Source organism: Gambusia affinis, linkage group LG21, assembly GCF_019740435.1.
Source record: "Gambusia affinis linkage group LG21, SWU_Gaff_1.0, whole genome shotgun sequence".
NCBI lineage: Eukaryota > Metazoa > Chordata > Actinopteri > Cyprinodontiformes > Poeciliidae > Gambusia > Gambusia affinis.
This window is the reverse complement of record NC_057888.1, coordinates 4,655,308-4,678,854: the sequence shown is the minus strand read 5'-3', so window position 1 is coordinate 4,678,854 and position 23,547 is coordinate 4,655,308. Positions and strand designations below refer to the sequence as shown.

At 38.4% G+C, this 23,547-nt stretch overlaps 2 protein-coding genes across 3 annotated transcripts in view; one reads left to right on the top strand and one right to left on the bottom strand.

The window, feature by feature from the left end:
- The window catches only part of cnksr2a (connector enhancer of kinase suppressor of Ras 2a), a 71,652-nt gene extending 54,938 nt beyond the window's left edge, over positions 1–16,714 (top strand). For both annotated transcript variants that reach the window (XM_044104022.1, XM_044104021.1), the window contains exons 15-24: positions 1,830–2,005; positions 3,575–3,648; positions 3,760–3,831; positions 4,063–4,130; positions 5,930–6,027; positions 6,898–7,116; positions 8,493–8,634; positions 9,038–9,262; positions 11,320–11,507; positions 14,162–16,714. In XM_044104022.1, coding sequence (XP_043959957.1) covers positions 1,830–2,005; positions 3,575–3,648; positions 3,760–3,831; positions 4,063–4,130; positions 5,930–6,027; positions 6,898–7,116; positions 8,493–8,634; positions 9,038–9,262; positions 11,320–11,507; positions 14,162–14,383 — 1,484 coding nt within the window. In that variant the 3' untranslated portion in view covers positions 14,384–16,714. The remainder of the gene's footprint in view (positions 1–1,829; positions 2,006–3,574; positions 3,649–3,759; positions 3,832–4,062; positions 4,131–5,929; positions 6,028–6,897; positions 7,117–8,492; positions 8,635–9,037; positions 9,263–11,319; positions 11,508–14,161) is intronic.
- A 26-nt stretch (positions 16,715–16,740) lies between these two features.
- Positions 16,741–20,104, bottom strand: LOC122823962 (kelch-like protein 34). The gene is given in 3 exon segments (XM_044104061.1): positions 16,741–19,440; positions 19,527–19,535; positions 19,538–20,104. Coding segments are annotated over 3 exon segments (1,848 nt in total). The 5' UTR covers positions 19,580–20,104; the 3' UTR covers positions 16,741–17,643.
- Between the last annotated feature and the right edge of the window lie 3,443 nt (positions 20,105–23,547).

Genomic DNA, 23,547 nt, shown 5'->3' with positions numbered 1-23,547 from the left:
ACGATCATTATTGCAGAGCACTTTTGCGCGTTTTCAGATATATTACCCTCTTGTGTAGGAGAATAAATGATTTATTTTCCACACTGCATGCAAGAACGTTTCGTTTTTTTGTGTGTCAACACTTTTGTGGAGAGTTGTTTCCTTTAGAAAAAGGCTGCCAAGGAGGAAAATTAACTCCTGGATCGTGGTTCTTGTTAAAAAGACATTTCATGCAGAGCAGCAGGAGTTTCTTTGCCGGCCTCACCTGGAAGCCATGTTGCACCAGTTATCTTTAATAAGGAGCTTATTGATGCATCACCTTTAAGCCGGAAAGAAAAGCACCACTTTTATTAAGCACAGGCAGTGTATTATAAGCCTGGCGGGCCACCAGGCTAAGCAATGCTTATTTTTTAAAGTCTTTTTCAAATGTTAGCATTTTTTAAGGCTTTATTGCTGGTGTTCAGTTATTAATCTTTAAATAACACATAATTATGAAGTGATATTTTCAAATTGCCTGTCAGCTTTAAACATTTTTTTTACCTTAAAAACACAACGGGCCACTGGATGAATGACTGCTCCAACGTCCGACCACCAGGCTTAGCAAGTTTTCTGGGGGAAACCTTGCACACGATAATACAGCGTTCTGGAAAACGCTCAGAGCTCAAGGCTGTTTCTGCATTAGCATGTGATGTTTTAAGTTGTAGAATTAAAATGAATATGCCTTCTTAACAATTCTCCTCTCTTCTGGTCGTTTGCATCCAGCCTTCCCTCAGATGCAGAAGTTATTGTTTGTGTTTTGATCCAAAATGCCCTCAAAAGTATCCTAACTGTCAGTTAATTGAGCGCTCTCTTCAATCATGATTTACATCTAAAAGTAGCATTTTTTATGTACCTTTGATTTTTCTCACCTTCCTTTTTCTGCTTCCTCCATTTAGAGAGTCGTAAATTAACAATAATGTGTCTCTTTTAAAGCTCTTTTTATACTTTCCCCCAGGTATTCATGTGTTCTCTTTTAAATTATCTATGTTTTCCCAAAGGGAAATAATTACATGGTTTCGTAGCTCGTATTGTCAAAGAGTCGATGTGGAGGTGATGCTGTGGCCTGGAAGAAAATCCAGTAGCAGGTAATCTACCTGGTTTCAAGGCTGCTACAACATGCTAACTGCTAAATCAGGATGGCTGCGCATCCGTAAAAAGTCTAAAAGTCATGCTTCTAAAATTAAGGCCTTAAAATGTTTTACATTATTTTTTAAAAGCTGTAAATTGGCTTTAAATATGTTAAACAGGTCTTAAATTTTCCTTGTCAGATTATTTAATCTCTCATGCTTTTTTTTCTTCTTCTTTTTTCTCCTGGACTTTTCTGTCAGACAAAAGTTTGAGTCGCACTCAGACTTCTAGATTGACTCTAGACCAGAGGCGTCAAACTCAGTTTCATTTCGGGCCAAATCAAAAATCTGAATGTTCTTAAAGGGCCGGTTGTGCCAGAATATATTGATAAAACTCATTAAACTGTTAAAATATCAACAACTGTTTGTTTCAGCATTCAATACGTTTTTCTTAACATGAAGTCTTGAACATCTTTTCACACTGATCAGTCCTTCTAGGATTTTGTGATTCTAGAGATATTTTATCATTCTTTGTTCCTAATGAAGTGATTTTTTGATTCTACAGGTCTGGATCTGGCAAGTGAACTTCACATACGGTCATTTGGTTTGGATACATCTTTGTCTTGTCATTATGGTGTTCTGTACTACAAGCAGCTACAGAGGAATATTCTGCACACCTTCTTTCTTCCAGTCTTGGTTTCATCGTCTCCCTGTTCTTAAACGTCGCTCTGTTTGCGTTTCCAGGGCGAGGTCTGACCTCGCTGAGTCGAAGGCGTGTTTCCTGCAAAGCGCTGGGCAGAGGAGACTGCGAGGGCTGGCTGTGGAGAAAGAGGGATGCCAAGGGTTACTTCTCTCAGAAATGGAAGAAGTACTGGTTTGTGCTGAAAGACAACTGCTTGTACTGGTACATCAATGAGGAGGTGCGTCATTCGTTGGTCTTTTCTCTGCTTCTAACTGAAATGGTTCAAAAGCAATATTCATATTAGCAAGAAGATAATGTATTTAAAAAGAAATTACCATGGTAACAACTCTGTGTGGAGTTCAATAAAAATAATTTTGGTAACTCTACCTAATCTAAAACAAAAAGAGTTTTAAGGTGAACATATTTTAAATCCTTCTTTTTCCCATTTAAACTATTAACTTGTGGTCTTTATAAAGTGGAACTGCAATGCTTTGGTCTGAATTCCTTGTTATCAAACTCGTTTTGGTGCTGTGTCTTTAAATGCAAATGAGGTACATCAGGCCCCGCCCCCTCCAGTTCACAGAGCGTTCCTCCACACCGTTCGGCCATTTTTTTTTTTAGCTCAATAGAAGAGCGGCATAGAAACGTCAGTGAATGCAGTTAGATCATTTGTTCCCCAAAACAAAAATGGTAAAAACAAAGGCAAGTTATTTATGTCATTAAAATATTGAAGACACACTTTGTGCTAGTTCAAAGCTAGCATACATTGCTAACATAACCAGAAGTTACGATGCTAATGCTATCAAAACAATGGACTGCATGTCATATTGTCACGTAAATAGTGTAAAATCAATCAGACAAAATCTTTCTCAAGAATTTGTCCTTGAAGTTCTTCGTTTAAAGACGACTTTCCTCTCTAATGTGGGAACAATTTCAAGAAAAATACAGTTTAACTAGGGACTTAGAAGAAGTTCTGATGCTGGTTCTGTTTAATGAACTGTGTGGTATAATAGATTCCAACAACAGAATATTTTGACTTGTCTACTTGTAGCTTCAGCACCAATAAAGTCGCTGTGAGAAATGGTAGATTTGGGAAATTGGGTAGCCAGACGTCTATAACCTTGTTTAGCAGTTCCACAGCAGATACTGTGAAGTAATTGTTCAAAAAATGTAATAGGGAATACAGAAACCTGAACAGATTGAAAAACACGACCCAAACAGAATATAAAGTCATCTATCCAGCACCGGCAGAGACTAAATTAAAGTTTTATTCTCTCCTATAAGAGAGAGTCTCTACTTTTATATGAACTAGAGACTCCAAGTTCACAACAAAATATATTTAAGGGCTAAAAAAGTAGATTTTGTATTATATGTCCAATTTAATGTCTTTTTATAAAGTGGATCTAGATATCTGGTGCAGTAAGTAAGTGAGTTTTTGTTGACTAAAACTGTGCTGGACAAAAGCTAGCCAAGAAGTCCAAGGTTTTTCAGACTTCTTGGCAAAAGTTTCGAGCTCCACAGGACCTAAAAGTATAAATTTAAATATAGAATATTAATTACCTCAGCAGAAACGCACGTCTCTTCATATCTGCAGTCTCCATGCTGGTCGGCTTTCGTAAATGGTTCCAGCAGCAGTTGACGTTGTGGCCATTAATCACTTCTTTTTTAACCCAGGAGGTCGAGAAAATCTGCATGACTCGTACCGCCACAATAACATCTGTAAACTAAGCTGTAATTTTTAATTAATAATGTCCTTCTGCTTTAATTTTAGCTCATTTTGTGAGTTTTTCTTCTTTTGTCCGGTCAGGACGAGAAGGCGGAGGGTTTCGTCAGTCTTCCCGAGTTTAAGATTGACCGTGCCAGTGAATGTCGAAAGAAGTAGTAAGTGCCTGGTTTATTGCATATTTATGTTATTTTCCGTATGTGGAGCCTGTGTGCTCTTGAAGGTGTGTGAAGGTGTGTGGGCAAAAATAGCTCTCTGTGTCTCTCTAGTGCTTTCAAAGCGTGCCACCCCAAGGTCAAGAGTTTCTACTTTGCAGCAGATGGAGTGGACGACATGAACAGGTAAAGGCTGGGAGCTCTAAACATGCAGAGAGGTGTTGCAGCTGGGTGGCGAAATTAAAATGCAACTCACAGTTTGGCTCCAAGAAAGCTGAAAACAAAAGATTTTGCAACAAAATAAAACAAGAAAAGAGTAAAAGTAGTTACTCTTGACTTAATTTTTATGATGATTGATGTGCCATAAAAATCCTTTGTTTGAATAAGTGAGTTTTATTATTTCCTGCTGTTTGATAGATGGCTGAGTCGCCTCAACATGGCAGCTGTGGGCTATGCAGAGCGGGAGAGGATGCGGCAGGAGCAGGGTGAGACTTCACTCCAACAGCACCGCTGTTACTATTGCACCAGCGTTACTGCATGAGCAAATCATTGCCTTAGGAGTCCCTTATGGACTAAAACTGAGCCTGCCACTCGTTTCTTTTTATAGCCTCCACTCCTAGTCATGAATCTCTCTCGCCTGGAGACCTCTTCCTGGCTTTATCGACACACTTAATTGGGTTTTATCAAACAGTTTTGTCAGATTGCAGAATGTGCACTGCAAAAACACAAAATCATTGCAGTGCACCTTTGTGCTCATCAGTATTTTTGGTCTAGCTTCTTGTGCACTTATGTTAGTAAATTTAAAATAAGACAAAACTAACTTACAAGTAACTTTATAGCAAGGTACTGGAGCTTATTATAAGTAAATAATTCCTTAAAATGGGAAAAGTAGTACTGGTTCCATTGGGAGATTATTTCACTTAAAATAAGACTGGTATTTTTTGCTGTTATAAGTGAAATGATCTGCCAGTGGAACAAGTAAGGAATTATTTACTTAAAACAAGCTCCTAATTTTTACAGAAAAGTTACGTGTAAGTTAGTTTTGTCTATTTCTAGTGTACTCACATATTTGTACTACAAGCTAGACCAACATACTTGGTAAGATTTTGCGTTTTTGCTCTTTTTTTGAAGTGAGTCATTGACTTTCGCGTTAAAGGGCTTCAGAGTCCAATTGATACTGTTTTGGGTTTGTTTTGTAAATGTAAAGTTTAGGAAGCCTCATCTTCGAGGTAGCGATAAGGTTAAAATGTGAAATTCTGGTTATATTTTCATATATTAGCAGTAAATTAAACTATCTGAATGGATGGATGGCTTTATTGAAAAAAAAAGTTTGGGTTTCGAGATAACGCAAACATTTCTGATGAACTTCCTGAGTTAAGGGTGTTTTCACGTCTGATAGTCCGGTAGACGTGGTTAGACTGGCGATTGTTGCAACTTTGAGTCGGCACAGACGAAGTCGGTCCTCGAGGGCCAGCATCCTGCATGTTTTAGTTCTCTCCCTGGTGGTAGTAACAACCTTCTCAGCATGTCAGTGTTCTTCTTAGGCCTTTTAACAAGCCATCGTTTGATCCAGGTGCGTTAAACCAGGGAGAGAACTAGAACATGCAGGATGCCGGCCCTCGAGGACCCACTTTGGACACCCCTGAAATAGACCAAACTGTTTGAAAACCCTGTTTCCCTCCTCGCCTGTGGTGGCGCTGCACCAAGAATCACTTAAGAAAACCTCCGAAGAAGAAATGAAAGCAACTTCCTTCTTCGTGGAATGTAAACAAAAATGGAGCAGCGTCAGATTTTAGCGGTTGTAGGATTTCTCTTTTGTTGTTGGTAATTTCCTGTTTTGTGTGTTTGATTTAGTTGTATTTACCCAGAATGCCCTGCACTTTAGTTTACCTGCTTTTGTAGAGGTTTCTGGTCCACTAGGCGTTCACATGTGCATTCAAACCGTGTCAGAACTCACTTTAATCAAACTGAGACGTAGGTTTGTAGGCGGACCAGAGTTCACTTTTTTGGTCCGCATCAGAGTTCGGTTACACGTTCACACCTCCCCAAACGAACCGAACGTTCTAGGCAAATGAAATCCACTTGTAAAAATAGTTATCATGTTCGTCTCCATGTGGAAGACGCTCAGTGTTTTGGGTTAAAAGAAAATCCAAACAGGGATAGTTGAATCAATTGTGACGCTGTATCACAGACTTGAATGTTTCTGCATCAACAGAACTAATTAATGGAAGAATCAGAAGGTATATTGAGCTTCTGATCTGAAATGTTCCCATGATTCCTGCAGACTATTGGAGCGAAAGTGAACATGAGGAAGACACCACTTCCAGCCCGAAACAGGACAGCCCCCCACCTCCATATGATACCTACCCACGGCCTCCATCGGTGAGCCACACAGACGACAGAGACTTCATTTCAAACACGGTTCTGTTCAACTATTCATTCCTTTAGACTTCTCAATTATCTTGAATAGTGATGCTATAATTTGTAGCTAAAATCTGAAATGATTGCTCTTAAGCAGGGATGTGCAAAGTGTTGCCAGGGACCCATTTGTGGCTCCTTGGATTTATTTTATTTTATTTTTTTTTTTTTTGGCCCCCTACTGCAGTTTAAAAATTGTTTATTAAACTTTTTAATTTTAATAGTCTGTAGAATTTTTATTGATAATTTTCTTACAAGTGAAAAATTTAAGCATAACACAAAATGTTTGGGTTTTTTCAACCAAACATTTATAGTAAGTAGATCCACTCGTATCCAGAAACTTTTACTGAAAAGCCAACTTTACTGCAGCTAAATTAGCTTTTATTTAATTTATTAAACTTGGCTAAATATAGCAAGCATTTTCAAATAAAGTGACCCAAATCGTGTTCTTATAGCTGAGAATAAATTAAGTTAACCATGTATAAAATAGTTTGAAAACGAGATTTTAATACAGCAAATTTATTATTTTTAAGTTTTGGATCTACAATGAATAATGTTCATTTTCTAGAAGAAAAGAAAAGAGGCATTTTATTTACTTTATTATAGTTTTTTTCCCTTTTCTTGGCCGGCGAATACGTTTGGACATCCCTGCTCTAGTTTTTGAATAATTTCTTTTGTCCTAAACTATAACTCTTATTTATCTTAACTCTTAAATATCTCATTCAATTATTAAAATTTTTGCCCTCCAGTTTTCTTTTCCTTACTCTGAAGTTTGCAGTAACAGTTAAATTATACCTCAGATGCTTCAGCTGGGATTTTTCCACTCTTTCTCAGATGAGCGCTTACCTGGAAGGCCGAACCACCCGCCTGTCTTCCACAGAGACGTCTCGCTCTCGATCTTCTCAGGAGGATTTCCTGTGCAGCGAGCCCCCTGTGACGGCCGCAGAGCCGCAGTACCACCCAGGCCCTCTAGGAGGCGGCACCACACACAGCGGGAGAAAGCCACTGGGCAGCAGCAGCAGCGACGTGCCGTACAGATGTGATCCTGTGGAGGTGATTGGAGCAGATATTAACCATAAATTTCATTTTTTTTAAATTGGAGAAACTTTGTGTGAAAAAAAGTAATTATTTTAATAGAACAGGAGAATCGAAATATCCTCTATTGTCCAATAATCATAAAATATCTGTTCAACAGCAGAAGAGTGTCAGGAGATAACAGCAAATAGACTCACACAAAGAATATAAAATACATATAAAAACAGAATAAAGAATTTAAATATTACAAAGTAAGTGAAAAATTTCAAAATAAATACCGTATAGTTCTAAAAAATACTCCAGTCCAGAGGAACAGACTCAACTATATGTATAAAATTTGCTCTTTGGGGTGTGCTGTGGTGGCGTAGGGGATAGCGCGAACCACATTTGGAGGCCTTCAGTCCTCGACGTGGCCGTCGTGGGTTTGATTCCCGGACCCGACGACGTTTGCTGCATGTCTTCCCCCCTCTCACTCCCCCCTTTCCTGTCAGCCTACTGTCATATAAGGGACATTAGAGCCACAAAAGACCCCCTGGAGGGGGGGGGGAATTTGCTTTTTGGGCATTAAGACAGACTATTTATAATTAGTAACAATTTTACAGTTTTATGGATACAAACACTTGTTTGGTTTGAGTTTTTTTTTTACTTACATATTTTCTTATATGTTAAGATAAAACTATATTTTAAACTTTTCCTTTACCAGATTAGTTTTTATTTAAATCTCTTTGATTGAAATGGTTTGCTTTGATGAGTACTTCATGTTTAAGTTTAGCAAAAACTGCAAATAATTATTTTCAAGGTTTTTATTTTCAGTTTTTTTCCCATATAAAAATGTGACATTTTGGGAACCACACTTTTCTTTCACTAAGGTTTTTTTGTTGTTTTTTTGGCAGTTTTTTTGGAGCTGTTTGCGGAAAATGTGGAGATCTTTACTGCTATTATTGAATCTTAATTTTATTTGAAAATCAAATAGATATGATCTTTTGGAGGAGATTCAAACAAATGTTAATAATAATTTTGTTTTTCAAAGTAAGAAAAAAAGTTTGAGGTATTATGTAATTATTTTTATTCAAGGATTTTTTTAAATCATCATACCAGCTTTACTTTCAAAATTTGGACTCAGGACGTATTAAAGTTTTTCTTTGAAAGCTTAATTGTCTTATTTAAAGCTCTTTAATATATATGTCCCTGTTGAGTTTATTTTAAATTGGAAGTAGTTTATCAAGGTTTTCCTTCTTTCAATTTTTTTGCTACATTTTTCTTTCTGGGTTTTTTTCTGCATTTTTCAACTTGTTTTTGACAGATGACTGAGACGTCTGTACTGCTAATACTGTTATGTGAAAAGCTGCTGCTCATGGCGCCATGTTATCTGTTTTCGTTGCCGCTCCGTGCAGTACCGCTCCAGTCCGGCAGGGGGCAGCAGTGAGACGGGGTCTCCAGGCCGCTCGTCGTCCTCACAGAGGCGGTCATGGCAGGACCTGATAGAGACTCCGCTGACTGAAGCTGGACTGCACTACCTGCAAACTGGACCACTTGGTAACTTTTTACCAATTTGGTTGCATTAATTTTAAAATTATCTATATTTTTAATCCTTAGGATTATTATTTATGTATTTTTGTTTCTATTTATTTTTGTTTTTCGCAACTCAGCTACTGTCTAATTCAGACCCGTTTATATGGATTAAAGAAACGTAAACCAACAAAACTCACTTTAATACAGTATAGGCATGTAATCAGGCACAGATTTATCTTATGTAATTCAGATTATTAATAATCTACGGAAGAGGGTTAGGGCCACCGATAAAAAAATAATTCTTACTTTGATCTCAGGTTAAATGTTAAATGTATCACAAGAAACCCACTGTGGAAGTTTCTCTTCATAAATAATTGACTTGCGTTGTTTTGACGAATCGCTCGGATATTTTCCGTCGTCCTCACAGAGGACGCCGTCTTCGCCGAGCCGGGCCTGGGAGGCGGATCCATGATGGCTGGAGCCGTCTACACTCTGCCCCCACAGAGGAACGTCCCGTTGCCAGTGGCGATGCAGAGGCTGATTCCCATGGCAACCCAGGGAGGGAAACCCCGCAGCTTCACGCTGCCGCGCGACAGCAACCTGCACTCTCTGCTTGCTCCGCCGGTGAAGGAAGAGCAGCAAATGCACAACTGTGAGTTTGTATTTATTATGAAACATGCGACAGAAGCTGGAAAAGAATTAGGCTGTAGTTTTATTTAAAGAATAAAATACATCTGCTTAGCATGTCGTAATGAGCAATAAATCAGTTAATCGCATAATGAATTAAAACAAATTATAATTTTTATTTGCATGATTTCTTGTTTTTCTCATTTTCTACCAAAAACTGGACGACTTTGTTTACAAACAGTTCATAATAAGTTCTTTTGTTTTGTTTTTTTTCTGTTGTTTTGTTTATTTACTTTGGATATTTAACCCTCTAAGTCCTAAACAGAGCGCCAGCGATCCAGCCAAATTTGCGGTACCATAACTCTGCGGTACTTTGCGCTGTGTGAGAAATTCCAACTGTTTCTGAAAGGGGAGACGTTGCACTTTCCAGCTGATATCAAGTTATTACGGTAATTTCACTCTTCACTCTTCAGGGAGTGAAATTAATCTGAATGGCACGCTTTCTGTAGACGGTTATGGATAAACAACTGGAACCTTTACTCACAGGACATTTAAAGACCTGCATACAATTAAAACAAGCAAAATTTTATTATGTTCTCAAATTAGAAACATTGACTCGGTTGAATAAATGTTGTTTATGAAGACAAAAAAAGTTGCCATCTGGATTTAACCAGAACTATTATTTTATTTTAGTAAAAAATTAATGCAACTGGATGAAAATAAAACTGGGGATATTTGGACTTTCACCATTATGGACTTCTTAAAGTCATGCTCTAGCATCTCAATTAGAGTTATCTCCAAACTTTGATTAGGCCACGATAAACCTTCACTTTTTGAGCCAATCAGAAGTGGATTTGTTGGCGTTCTGGAGGGTTAAGTTCAATAAATTCATGTTTATGAATCAATAATGAGCCGAGCCAAAAATCATTGGGAGCTGGAGAAATGGTTTCCATCCAAACAGAGCTGCATGGAAATGCATTTTAGAAAATATTTTGCTTTTCTTTGTCAGTACAAGACAGTTGATTTTAAAACTTCAGGATGGATTAAAAATCTGCAGGACTGTGATGCTGAATAGAGAAATTATGTTATTACAAGCTGAAAGCACCGAGCTCATAGGAAGCTGCTCATCGATTTTTATATCACCCGAAGTGCTAATTAACCTTCTGTAAAAGATGAGTGTTTTAAATCATCGGAGCTGCTTGGCAGGTTGGTTGTCTTCAGCATTTGGCATCATTCCTGCAGCTCCTCCATGAATCCAGGCTTTCTCTCTTTGCTGCTAATCCTTTTTAAACGACGACCGAGTCTCATAGTGTAACATCTACTGTGTTATTTGATAGTACTTATGTTTAAAAATGAGTTTTTGTAATATTTGCCTCAATTTGGGATTGTTTTTTTTGTATTATTTAAATGAGAAGGAGAAACTATGAAGACATAAAAATTAAGCTTCTAAAATAATTTTTAATGAAACTTCAAAAAAGTCAAAGGTTTTTGCATTGCAGTGTTTAAAATAGAGATGCACCGATCCACTTCCTTAAAAAGTACAGGTTATTTAACATAAAACAAGACATTTTCCCCATGTTATAAGTTAATTTTTCTGCCTACAAAATAAGTAATTTTTCATCAATATTGAGGAATTATTTACTAAATATAAGTCTTTATATCCTGCTGAAAAGTTACTTTTAGGGTAGTTTGTCTTATTTTAAGTGTACTAAGATATCTGCAGTAGAAACCAAACCAAAAATACTTGGTAATATTTTGTGTTTTTGCAGTGTAGATCCAGATTTGCTCTTAAGTGACCATCAGCTGCTGCTCTCCGTCTCAGCGGCAGCAGGAAGGTGTCATTCTGAAATAGTAAATAAATGTGATTTTTGTAAAACCAGGAGATTTATGTGAGCTCTGTTTGAGAAACAGATTGCACAATAAATACCGATGTGGAGGAGGAAATAAACCTGCCACAGAGGAGAGAACGTCCCTGAGGCTGTCAGGAGAGAGATGAGGGTTTTGTCATCGTTAATAATCCAGAAAACCATCTCAGACGTCACTCGTCCGCTCAGCCTCTAACGTTGGTTTTCTGTGTTGCAGGTGGCAGTGAAGGCGCGTCCCTGGGCGACCTGTTCCGCGCATGCGAACAGGGTGGCGTCTGTCCTTTGGGGCGAGGCTCAGACGCCAAGGGCCATTCGGAGTTCAGGCAGTCCTTCCTCCGACGGGCCGCGGACCCTCAGCTCAACGAGCGGCTGCACCGCCTCCGCATCCTCAGCTCCACGCTCAAGGTGCGTCCACCCAGCATGACCACAGAAAGCCCAGCTGCAGAACCTGATTTACTGTAATCACACTGAATCAGCACAGACACATGCAGGCTATAATACAATTACCAATTCATTTTCTACTGATTTCTAAAACGCCTGACCTGCCGATACCAAATTTTTTTGTCATTTTATAGCAAAACTAAACAACTATGTTACCTTCAATTGTTTTGAAAATGCTGCAGAGGGATTATTTGTTTATAAACAACGCAGCCGGACGGCCTTTAATCTGTTACTGGTCACAGGGTTTCCCCCAGTGTATTATCAGCCTGGCGGGCCACCAGGCTTTACTTGTGCCCCCACCAGGCTGAGCATTGCTTATTTCTTCTGTTTTTTAAATGTTTGTATTTTTTAAGACTTTACAGTTGGTGTTCAGATATCAATCTTCCAATAACACGTAATTATTGAGTGTTTTTTTCAAATTTGACACCTTGTTATTAGGTCTCTGTCTATTTAAGAAGCTTCTAAACTTTCAGACTTTCCGTCTTCAGCTCATAATCACAACAATTTTCCTCCTTTATGCCATTTACAATCATTTTTGTAGCATTGGACTGAGAAGTAGTTTGTCTGATAAGCTTAGCAGACTTGCAGTCACACCAGGTGTTTGCTAATTGCTGCTGCCGCTAGTCTGGAGGAGCTGAGTGGCTTAAAGAAGACCTTTTTACTCTTTGATAATAATACAATAATAATACTAAATGAAATTGTTTTGGGCTAGTTTTCTGTATATTTTATTACATGCTTCATGTCTCTGTGCGTAATAAAAACTAATGCATAAACAATATATGAATTTACACAAATAAAAGAAAATGTAGCCCATTTCTAATTACAATGTTATTCTTCAGAAAGCTGATTTTTGAGATTTCTTTTGTTTTTCTATTCAACATCAACTTATCGTACATTTATTTATGCATTTTGATGGAAGTAAGACATAACAGTTAACAAGCCTTTCTGCGCCAAACAGAAAAAATAAAGGTATTTTTAAAAGGATTGTTAAAACTGGAAACAGGGAAATTATCCTGTTCAGGGTTAATACTTTGAATCAACATTTTAAATTAAAATAAAAATGTTTGCTGAACCAACTTTTAAAGTTAACATAAAATTAATAATGTTACCTTCTCAATAGCAAATGTTTGCATAACTGTTAATTGAAAGCTTCTGGCTTTTTGACGTCACAACAGACGTCTTGATCATTGACTTCAGCAGTTGGTATTTTTTTAGTTTTACAGTAAACTGTTTACACATGATGCACATAAACATGAGCACATTGTGGTAAATGTCTGTCCTGGTTCATCAGCACCACACCTCTCATGTCTTTTTGGTTTCCATCAGTCCTTGTGTGTCTTCATGTTGCCTGAGCAAAGTTAATACTTCTGGCCTGAACGGCTCTCCTGTAATGTTTGTATTTATTCCTTGGATACGGCGTATTTACTCCTCCAGATCTCTGTGCCTGTGGCTTTGGCTGTCTCTGTCAACCAGTGTTTGCACCTTGGCTGGTGTGTATGTAGGAATATACCAAGCTTTGGGGAGCATTTGGTCGAAAATATTGTGTGGTGGTAGCAGTGACCCTGTTAGATGGCATCTATTATCCTCAGCAAAGCATAAAGCTGCTGGTTTGGACGTTTCAACATATTTGCTGCAGTGGTTGCTGTGGAAACAACAAGGACGTGAACACGCTCTTTGTCTTATCAACGATCAGTGGATCAAAACAGAGGAGAAACGGAGAGAGGAAGAATATTTGTTGCAGATGGATATTCTGGTACTGCTGTCTTTTAAATAATTACATTTACTCAAAAAACTGACTCGGATTTCAGAATTAGCCTTTATTGTCGTCGTGCAGAAGTGCAACAAAATTTGTTTCAGAACAAAAAAAGACAACATAAGAAAAGGCTGAGTGTGTAAATATATAAAAATAATTACAGGGAACACCTTGCTGTCATCGTTAAAAGTTATAAATCCCAGTTATTCTATTTAATATATTATGATTTTTTTTTTTTTAAAGGTCCCAGTGCTGCAAATTTGTACAAGACGCAAATACGACACCCATACAAGCTGAAGTTTCCACATTTTGTAAAATGTGTACTCAATTACTGAGTGATCACATTGTCAATAATTTAATATTTAAAAATTACATTATCAGACAGATCAAAATGTAAAGTTAAGTGGAAATTTTTGGTGTTTTATGAACCAGAATTACAATAATTCATGTAAGCGACAAACAAATAACAAAATCAGGCAAAAGAAAATTTTTCCAGATCAGTTTTTCTCAGTAGAAAACAAACGAAACCAGCTGGTGTGTGTCTGAGTCAGTGGGTAGAAAATCCAGACGTTTTACTCAATTAGAGTAGAAATACTTCATCATAAAATTAGTCAAGTAAAAGTAAAAATACTCCTAAGAGTAATATTTTTTAAGTTACTCAAGTAAATGTAACTAGTGACTGGCCCACTCGCATTCTTCAGTTTTAGGTTCCCAGGAATCTATTGGATTTAATCTTAAATCTCCCCAAACCTGAGTGTCTCCAGTCACGTCTGTGTCCTCCTCTCCATGTGTCTTGCGTTTGTCGTCGTGGCAACAGGAAGTGTGAGAGTGACCCGCCCCCTCCTGTGTTTCTGCATCCTCATAGGACAGGGAGGGGGAGCTCGCGCTGATTGACAGGCTGCTGGCCAATCCGCAGCTCTCGTCGGCCGAGTTCCAGGAGTGGAAGCGAGCCTATCAGGACCTGTTCACTCAGGACCAGAACTCCGCTGCCGAACCCGAACCTGAACCCGAACCCGCCGACCCGGGGCCGCCGCCCCTCACCCCCTCACTGTCCCACACACACTCCTACATCGAGACCCACGTCTGACTTGCTAAACGCGGACAGTTAAACCGTCTGGTTCCGGTTGTTAAGATGAGTGTCGCCGGACGGGTCCGGTAGTGACATTCTGACTCGTGGTTTCCGCTTCCCGATCGATTCGCTGCGTCAGATTACCAAGGAGCGCCTCACGCCGGGCCGGCGACCTGTCGCCTTGAGCCGCTCCAGCTCACGACAGGTGCTAGTTCCTGAGTGTCACCTGTTAGCTTTTGTGCTCTGTACCTTCGAAGATCATTTCCTGTGGATGATTCCTTCCCGTCACCTTCATAAAAAGCGAAATCACAGAATGTATCTCGACTCATCCTGCTTGTTGTGCCATGTTTACTCTGAGTGCACGGTGTCTCATAGCCAGTAAGTTGACGCTTTTTACCCCATAAAGCCTTATACTTGATTATATTGATATTATTAACTGTACAGTGAGTGTTACAGCGAGCCACAATGAAATCTTTTTTTAAACTCTTGTTTTGTTCTGATTTTTGTTTCCGTTTAGATTTAGAGGCTTTTGTTTGTGCAGATTTGGTAGAAATTCGTACAGTGCTGGGCTGGACCTGAAGCATGCACCCTCCTTCTGGAACAGGAGCCATTTAAGGGAAAAATCCACCCTAAAGTAGTTTAACACAACGCTTAACAAACAGAACCTTCATCAGCAAACATCCTGCCAAATACACAAAATATAGTTTCTTCAGCAAGTATCTTAAAGTAGTCACTTAAAAGTAACTTTAAGTCAATAATCCATTAATATTTCACTTATAACAAGACATTTTTCCACGTTATAAGCTAAATATAACTAATAGTTTTTTAATCAATATTAAGGAATTATTGAAAACTCACGTCTTTCTCAAAAGTTACTTTTAAGTCAGTTTTGTTTTATTTCAAATATACCAAAAATGCTCGGTAAGATTTTATGTTTTTGCAATAACAATATAAACATTTAATTTAATCTGCATAGAAACCCACATTATTAAATCATATTAAACATTTACAGAAAATGTCTTAGAAAATGTCATTTATCAAAAATGAGATAATAAAAATCATCTTTGCTCTGAAAATATTTCTACACAGAAATAAATAATTTTTTAAATCTCAGAAGCATTGTTAATGTTTTACCTAAGAAGGCTTCTTGAATGTATTTGACTACATTTTCCTCAAAATGGTTACTATATAAAGATATATATATATATATATATATATATATAAAATAAAGAAAATTTAGATATGCAGTGCCTTGAAAAAAAGTATTCAAACACCTTAAACCTTTGCACATTTTATCACATCACAGCCACAAATTTAAATGCATTTTATTGTTTTGTTTTTATGTTTTAATGAAAGGACTTCACACCAACACATAATGTCCTTTAACGATTTAATACAACGTCACATAAAAATAATAAAATACACCAGAATTTGTCGGGTAATGTGATAGAATGTAAAAATGTTATATGCAAACCCTATATTAAATATGTATTTTTTACACACTTTCAGCTTAATGACGATTACTGAAGAAATATTTACATGTCCGTTAAACTGAATTGAATATAAACTGAAAAATATATTTCATTTGTAACCCCCACTAGTGAAAAAATACTTAAATATGGATTTATTTAATAAATACACAAATCCGTAGATGTAATAACTAAAGAATTCTTCTTATGAATTATTCATTAACAGCATAAAATTCTCCAGGGGTGGATTTTTCCTCAGACTGTTCAGCTTTATTTTAGGCGTCTGGCATCGAACATATGAGGAATATTTACATAGGAAATTAAACTTGGATCTATTTAAAATGTTAGTCTATTTCTATGCTGCTGCCAGAAGATATAATAATGTATCTCGGACATTTCACAGACTACGAAAGCAATCATAAATATGTAATAACTTGCACTGACAAACACTGTTTTATGCTCTTTTTATGCTGCTGCCCGTGGTTGGTTGTAGTAGCATGTTTTTGCTGTAGATCAAAACAATATCCATGTTATGTTTTGTGTTTAAAACCTAGAGATATAGTAGATCTCTATTTATAGAGTGTAAACTGTCTTGGAAGAATATCTTTAATTATATCAGGGTTTCTTTCTGCAAACTGTCATTGTGTAAAGAATGTTTAGTGTTAAATCTATAAATTATGGTTAAAAGACAGTATTTATTTATGTGTTCATTCTTCATGTTTCGCTGGAAGAAGAGACTGGATCAATAAAGTTTTAGTCATTTGGATTAGAGGCTCTTTTTATTTGTCTATTATGTTTTTCTTTTTTATCAACAAGAAAGACGAGGCTGAGAAAAATTGACATTTTGCCTGGGAGGAATTATTGTGATCTGATCTGAACACTGTCATAAAACACAAACAATCAAAAATGCTTACCGTTGTTGCTTTATTATAAAACATAACTTATTAGCTGTAACATCTACGTTTCCTCTGACGACATTACAACAAGAATGAATTGGAGTATCAGAAGTGATGAGTAAACGTCACTTTAGATGTTTTTTGTCACAAAATAATTTGTAATATTTAGTTGTTTTTTTTCCTATTATTGTGTAATAAATAATCATTTATGGACCTTATAATTAACCAAACTACTTTGGCTCCCTCCAACTTCTGTATTTTACTCAGGTTATTTTTGTTTGAGGTGTTTGTTTTGCCTATCTGCAACATTTATTAAAGAATAATAAAATATAAGAACAGAAGAAATCTGTAACATGGTGAATACATTTTCACTATACTGTAAATAAATCTATAAAAATGTGCAAATCTAGAAATTCTATAACAAAATTTCATTTAAAAGCTGCAATATGTTGCTTTTATAAAAAAATCTTTGAAAAAATGAAGTTCCTTTGCCTTCTCCCGGTGCTAACTAGAAACAACCAGTCAGAGCCAGGAGGCGGGTCTTAGCGCTGTCAATCATCCTTTTCTCTACTATGCTGCTGCTAGCATAGCAGCAGTTAGCCTGAGCATTCACAAATGCCCACGAATAAACTGTTTTCCTCTTATGGTGAGTTATTTCTTTGCCATTAGCACATTTAGCAGCGAGTACCCAGGATTGATTGACAGCGCTAAGACCCGTTACCTACTGCAGCTTTAAGGTGGAAAGAAAATGTGTTGAGCGTTGATCAAATTTTCATCTCAGACACCTCATTTCTACAACTGGCATTAAAGCTTTCAGCAACAGTTTTTTATTTTTTCTTCATGGCAATTGAATGTAATTATTCAACAGTTATTCTGAAGGCGCTACTTTTTTATAGATGTCAAATTAGGTCTACTAGTCCGGCAGAGGCAGCAGAGTGCACTCAGTGCCTGTCAGAGGTCTCGGAAGCTGGGCGATTTCTCTCCACTGATCTTTCTTCGTATCGTACTCCAGCACGTTCCTTACAGTCACCTGCTGTCCGTCGCTCCACCTCCTCCCGCCGAATACCAACAGATTCCCACATGCTAGAGTTAACATCCCGTAGTTGAACAAGCCGTTTGCGAGTGGTTTGAGGCGGGTCCAGTGGTTTGACTGCGGGTCGTATCGTTCAATGTCACAAAACTGCTCGTACATCCCCAGCAGGGCGTAAATGTAACCGTGGGCAGTTGCCAATCTGTGACCAAACCTTGGGATGGACATGGATGCCCTCTTTTCCCAGACTGTGGCCGTCATGTCCCAAGAAAGGCATTCCCTACTTATTTCCCTGTTTACATCCTGGTTACTACCATGGATGCCACCCTGGTGGGCAGGGAGGCCTCCTGACACATAGATGCTCTTGTTAAGCACGGTAGATGCATGGCCGTGAAGAGGGCAAGGCATCGCTGCAGCTCTCCTCCAAACTCCTGAAGCCATGTCACAATACTCAGCAGAAGCTAAGGAAGTGTATGTCATGGAGTCCGGATTTGACTGTCGTCCCCCAATAGCATAAATGACGTCTTCCACCACACAGCAGGTGAACTGCACCCGCCTCTCCAGCATGGACTCCATCTTCTTCCAGTGGTTGAAGCGTGGATCGTACCTCCAGGCTTGGCTTGAGGTCGACACAGTGACGGACTTCTCATTGCTATTTTTCATGTCTTCACCGCCAATCACGAAGAGAAAACCTCCCACCGAACAGACGCAGGGATTTCTGAGTCTCAGAGGTAGAACAAAACCTGGCGATGAAAACTTCCTGCTACTGGTGTCGAACGATAGCACCTGTTGTTCTGGCCAATCAGGGCTAACCCCACCACCAACAAGAAGCACACGATTGGGTGATCCTCTAAGGGTCGACTGTCTGCTTTGTGCTATTGGCTGAGTTGAACCCATATGATGGTACTCAAGAGCCCGAGTCAGCTGACTTCTGATCAGAGGAGTGGCCATGGCTCTGTTTCCGTGGCAAAGGTCAGAAAGGTCTGAAGGCGCAACCAATCCGAAACGTAGACGACTCAGCAGAAGGTTTGACTTTAGCAGTGGAAGGGGCCCATTTTCATCCAGCCAGTCTAGAGAAAGTCTTATGAGATCCACCTCCTTGACCCCAGGTATCTCATCTGCATCTAGCACCGCCATCAGTGACGGAAAGTTCAACCCAAGGAGATCAACCCTGCTTTTCCCCAGCAGAACAGCCATCTTCTTGGCAATGGTTTGATTTGCAGCGTCAAGGGCATTCAAGAGGAAGTGTTGCTCAGCCAGATTAGCATAGTAGCAGCAGTTATCAGCAGTTAAGCCATCCGCCATAAATTGCTCGCATATTGACAGCGCCGCCTCCACCTGGAGGTACCGGGCTGCTTCCACGACAACAGGAAGTGTGCAGGAAGAAATGCTCAACCACCCTGAGTACAAGAAATCCAAAATGGCTTTCAAACCCTCAGGCGTCAGCGCCGAGAGCCTGATGAAGTCTGCTGATCTCTCTGCGGTAGTCTCCCCAAAAAGGGCCCAGAAGTAGTCACTGGAGCTCGCCAACAGACTGCGATGACATGGGAAGGAAACACCCCCTGCTTCCAAGACGACATCGCACATCTTCTTCTGGTCCCGCAAACGCTGGAAGCCAGAGAGGAGTCCGGTTCTGTGTGAGGAACTGTAGAGGAGTGAGTAGGTATCCATGCATACGTTCTGTCAAGAAGAAAAAAGGACGAGATTTTTTTGCTGATGCGTCGCATGAAAGAAGATTGGAAGAGAGTGTCCTCAGTTGAGCTCACTCCATCTGTATTTTAGTCCTCTTCTGTCTGTAGAAGCTGTTATCCGACACCATGATAGGGAGGTCATGACAGCCCCCCTGCACATACACATCAACACAGCTCTGTGACCCGTCCCTCTTTGGCTCTGAGACTTGGCTCTCTTGTCTCTGTCTGGGATACTGGCTCTGTTGGCTTTGTGTTTGTCAGCTGCCCTTTACTCCAAGTCCTCTAGGGAGTATCCCCCAGGCTCACGCCTTCAATTTAACATCAACCAACAAGCAAACATTGTGTTGTCAAACAGAGTTGGACTGACAGGGAGCCAGATTGGTGTTTGAGAGTCTATCTCTGTGGATGAAGTCATCTGTAAATACAGCTGCTGCAGTCGAGGCGTACAGGAATCTGATGGGCACGGTTGGTAAAGCACCTTTCTGTCAGGAATAGAAACAGCTTAGAGGATTCATCTGGAAGGACAATACTGTGAGAGCTAGACTCTAATCTTTTAAACTGGATTTTATTGATCCAATCTAGAATTTTGATCTCTTGAAGTTTTACCACTAGAACATTTTAAGAGATACTAAAGTATGCCGACAGAAACAGTAATTTCATCCGAATCAAGGTTATTCCAAAAGAGCTATTAGTAGAAACTTTTAAAGATGCAGAAACTTTCAGGTTTAGTTATGCTTTAATTAGTTTTGAAACACACAATTCAAATTTAATATACGTTTTGGAAATTGGTATCTTCTGTTGAGCATCCATTACCAAATCAATGTAGGCATAATCACAATACAATGTTTTGACTTTTTGAATTCTGCACCTAAAAGTTATCAAAAGTATGAAAAAACTAAAATTACTTCTGTAACTAAGCAATATGTATCTATTAACTATTAAAAACTAGCAAACACATTCTAAAACTCATTAAAGCTAACCGAATTGGACAAAAAGTCACAATGAAATGAAACTAAAGTATAATGAGAAACTTTTATAACCACTAATTCTGATGAGTAAAATGCACTTTCCACAAACTCTGTCCAAGAGTTTTTGAAATTGAGTTTATCTTAATCTGGGATGTTTTAAAACTTTTCTACATCATTAAATCTGAGAGTTTTCCTCTCAGGTGTCAAAAGTAGCCCCTTGCTGTTGGTATTAGGGTAATCCTGTCCCCTTTGGGGAGGCATTTAACCTCTCTCTGACCTGCAGAGTTTCAGAGCCACAAAGATGAATGTCACTGTATTATTTTTATGCAGCATGAGAGAGGCAGTGGGAGGGATATACAGCACACCTACAAGCTTCCCAGCATGTTTATGGATGTTTCTGATTAACATCCAGCTACTGTCAGGGTTTAACCATGAAAACACGACATGCTGAGAAACATTCAAATGTGAATTTTGATACCCCGGCAAATGAGTTTGCATGTTTTTGTTGTCGTATATTCTTCAAAATCCAGTTAATTACTTTCTTGTTGAAGTGAAAACCATGCTCATGTTCTTCTTATCTTTTATAAGCTGCAAAGAGTTTTTAATCTTTGGCACTTGGTGTCAGGAGTGTTTGTTTGGTTGAATATTCCCCCGTGACCTGATGGGCATCTAAACTTAGCTGCAGCTGCTACGTTTGAGCGTTTATCTATGTGCAAAGAGACACGTGATTTGGTGATGGATTTGTGCTGTAATTTTGGGGGGTATGTGTGCTTGTTAATGTCGACACCACCCCCTATGAGAACGCAGAAAAAAATCAAGAATAATAACAGGAGATAGATTTTATGCTTTGGCAGAGCTCAGAAAGACTTCAGGAATTAAATTTTTTAGCCTTGAGGTAACTAATCTCACATCTTTGCTATGTCAATCTCCTTAACACCCACCTGAGAGGATTAAATGTCTCAGCCAAGATTAAATCAGTTTTTAATGTGTGATCTTCACAGTATTACTTTCACAGTCAATCATCCTATTTCTGGGTGTTTTCCATACCAGAAACTGTTCAACAAATCTGCTGGCAAGATTGTGTTTAGAAAAGCAGCAAAATTATCTGAAAAACTAAAGCTGCTACTTACTGTTGGGGTGTTTGGTTTAAAAACCTAAACATAATGAGACAATTAAAAACTGTAAAATCTAAATCAGAATTTTATTTTTTTTTCTTAACCGTTAGCTATTGTGAAATGATTGCTAGCTGGAGGTGTAATCACTGTCGAACTTTTAAACAATTGGATCTGATTTTACCCGATTGCTAACATTTGTCTGTGACCGTATGTAACGTGCTAGCTCGATGAAACTTAATGTAATTAATTGAGCTCAATGGAAGAAATCCCAGATGGAGAACTAAAGGAAATGAAAATCAAACAGAAAGGCAATTTTTTTAAAGATATTGGCACAATTTTTATGCTTTTTTAATCTTTCATAAAAAACAGAAGGTTGAAAAAGTTTCTTATAGGTTGATTTCTAGATTCCGGACTTTTGAACCTCTTTTAAAGGTTTATTAAGTCTCCTACAGCTGGAATGAGAGATTAGTTTATTAGAAAAACTTGTCTTGTTTTTACTTGATCTCAGTGCTGCATTTAGCACTGGGAATATGTTCAAATGGTTCATATCTTATTTGTCAGATCAAAACTTTGTGTCACCTGGAAAATATAAAAATGAATGAACAGAAATTACCTGTGGAGTTCCCTTAAGGCGGTATTCTCAATCCACTTTTATTCAATATCCATACAGAAATGTGAAAAAGTTGGGACACACTATGAAAGCCCGTGTGTTTTTCTGAAATTTTTTGGACTTATACAAATTACATTTCAATTTCCCTGATACTAAAAAATGGTTCTTTTTGGGTTTTACCACCGTCGCTGGGCCCCTCAGCGTTGCTAACGCTGCTACTGCATGTACCGATTGTACTGAAATCATACCTGATCTCATCTCCTTCGGCACCCATTTGCTGACGGACTTCCAAAATTAGAAATATCACATTGCAAAACCAGCGTTGAATGAGCAGCTCTTGCTATTCAAAATGGCGGTGCACAGCAGAAACGCCACAACCAACACTTCAGCGTTTGTTCACTTTCTGGGTCACTGTTCTGTCCAGGATGTTTTATAGTTTTTAATGTTTCCATACAAAAGATTTAAATAACTGTCATCTTATTACAAACATATTACTTGCAAAGTAGATTTATTTGAATCACCTCTAAACTATGGAGGATAATGAGTTCAAGGAACATCTTTGGGGATCACGGATCTAAAAAAGATTCATATGTGGTGAAAGGTGAAAAGTAGTCGACCTTAAGAAGCTACCTGGCATCTAAATATTGCTGGAAATTGTTAAAATACATCCATGTCCCTCATTTTTAACATGTTTTTTATGATTGTCCACAGAAAATGGCTGTGCAATGTCTAAGAGATGTAGTGTTGAAGAGAAACTTGGCCTTAAAGTCAAATCTTTAACTTTAACTTTACCACTCTATTTCTCACCTAAGGCCTGGAGCCTAAATGTAACTGAAACATAAAGATTGGCTGAATTTGGCTTTCTCCCTAAGGAGTCTGGATTCACATCGATGGATTGGGGAAAGAACTCAGTTCAGTGTGAACCAGGTTTTTAGCTTTGCTACGATTGTCATCTGAAAATCTTATTGTAAAGACGTTTTAGACCTCAGAATAGATCAAGAATTTCCTGGTAAAGATAATTTATCATAGCTACCTTGGAAAATGTTTCAAATTCAAGTAGAGGTGTGCAGATCACATTTATCTCACTTCGCAGCCTGCGTGTGCATCTGATCTCCTCTTTCCTTCACTCTTTAACGCTCTGACTAATGGGGAAGTTTGCGTGTTGCGTCAGAAAGTTACCTCAAGGTTGCAGCACGTCAAAATGCATCAACACAACAAATCCAATGTGGCATTTAAAAACACCTGTCGATGTTTGGCTACATCGAGGCTAATGCAGGAACAAAATGACATCTGGAGCAGCCAGACAGCAGCTAAAGCAGCACAACTACCAACACTCACCCTAAGGAAGAATCCATATTAGCAGAAAAGCTGCGCAAAACTTTGTTGATATTCTGCGAATGTTG